This window comes from Pelodiscus sinensis, chromosome 1 (genome assembly GCF_052426305.1).
Source record: "Pelodiscus sinensis isolate ZL-2025 chromosome 1, ASM5242630v1, whole genome shotgun sequence".
NCBI classification, from domain to species: Eukaryota; Metazoa; Chordata; order Testudines; family Trionychidae; genus Pelodiscus; species Pelodiscus sinensis.
Window position 1 is genome coordinate 355538016 of NC_143052.1, and position 1736 is coordinate 355539751.

The 1736-nt window shown below is 48.1% G+C and overlaps 1 protein-coding gene across 1 annotated transcript; it reads left to right on the plus strand.

Moving 5' to 3' along the window:
* The first annotated feature begins 435 nt into the window (after positions 1-435).
* LOC102446395 (olfactory receptor 52R1-like) lies at positions 436-1383 on the plus strand. Its single transcript, XM_014570391.4, has one exon. It carries the CDS (start codon positions 436-438, stop codon positions 1381-1383), a length of 948 nt encoding a protein of 315 aa, XP_014425877.4.
* Positions 1384-1736: the final 353 nt, after the last annotated feature.

Consider the following 1736-nt stretch of genomic DNA (forward strand, 5'->3'; position numbering starts at 1 on the left):
GGAATTCACTTCATCAGGTACCCTCAAACCTGGGTTCATTGCATTGAGGAAAAATGATGTCTAACCAATTTCAACGCTCCGATTTCCTGATGGTACCTGTTTAGGTTTCCCACACCATGAGGTATATGAATGATTGATGCATGGAGCACCATGACTTATGGAATTAGAAGGAGTAAGGTTGGTGGCTCATCGTTTATTTCTCTGAATAATGAAAATGTGATTTTTAATGTGTGAAGAAAGACCAGTCTGATTCACTCATGAAACCAGCCTCCAGTAGTGCATGTGAAGTCTCATATTAAAATTGCCTCTCTTTTCAGGTATTTGTACTGCAACCAATACCCTAGAACCTGATCACATACTCGAAGCTGGGAGAACATATAGTACATTTAGGAGACACCGTTCTGCCTCAGATTTGGACACCTTCTGCCCTACCCCATGTCAGAGTCCAACACAACCGACCTCACCAACCCCTCGACCTTCATCCTGCTGGGCATCCCTGGCCTGGAGGCGGCCCATGTCTGGATCTCCATCCCCTTCTGCACCATGTACACCATAGCCCTCTTGGGGAACTTCACCATCCTGTTCATTGTGAAGATGGAGAGGAGTCTCCATGTGCCCATGTACTATTTCCTCTGCATGCTGGCCATCACCGACCTAGCCCTGTGCACCTCGATCCTTCCCAAAACACTCAGCATCTTCTGGTTCAATTCCAGAGAGATACATTTCAGTGCCTGCCTCGCCCAGATGTACTTCCTTCACTGCTTCGCAGTGACAGAGTCTGGGATCTTCGTGGCCATGGCGTTGGATTGCTACGTGGCCATCTGTGATCCCCTGAGACATTCCACCATCCTGACTAACCCCACGGTGGCCAAGATTGGCCTAGCCATGGTGCTGCGAGGAGGCGTCTTCGTAATGCCCTATGTCCTCCTAGCGAGAAGGTGGCCATATTGCAATAACAAAATCATCCCCCACACACACTGTGAGCACATGGCCGTGGTGAAGCTGGCTTGTGCTGACACCCATAGCAGTAGTTACTACGGCCTCTTTGTGGTATTCTCTGTAATTGGTCTGGATGTGCTTTTTATTACCGTTTCCTATGCCCAAATCCTCAGGGCCATCTTCAGCCTCCCGACTAAGTGCGTCCGGATGAAGACTTTCGGGACCTGTGTCTCCCACCTTTGTGCCATCTTAGCCTTTTACATTTCCGCTCTCTTCTCCTCCCTCACGTATCGGTTTGGCCACAATGTGGCTGTGTATTTCCATGTTTTCATTGCTAACGCGTACCTCCTGGTCCCCCCCATGCTGAACCCCATCATCTACGGGGTGAGGACCAAACAGATCCGGGCCAGGCTGCTCCAGCTATTTTTCCAGAAAGGGACCTAAAGCTGTCTCCTCAAGATCTAGTTCCCAAAGTGGTCTTCATTCAGAGCCAGCTGGTGATGGGCTTTTTCCTCTGAAACTCTTGCTGGGCTTTCAAAGAAATATTAAATCCTTTCCTGACGTTACTTTGCTGTGTCCCTTTGAAATACTGAGGGATTGGTCCATGTGAAACCTCTATATATACTCTGGATTCTGACATTTCCACCCCAATTCGTCTGATGAAGTGGCTTTTACCCTCAAAAGTTCATGGTATAATATGTTTGTTAGTCTCTAAGGGTATGTCTACACTACCCTCCTAGTTCGAACTAGGGGGGGTAATGTAGTCATATGGAGTTGCAAATGAAGCCGGAGATTTC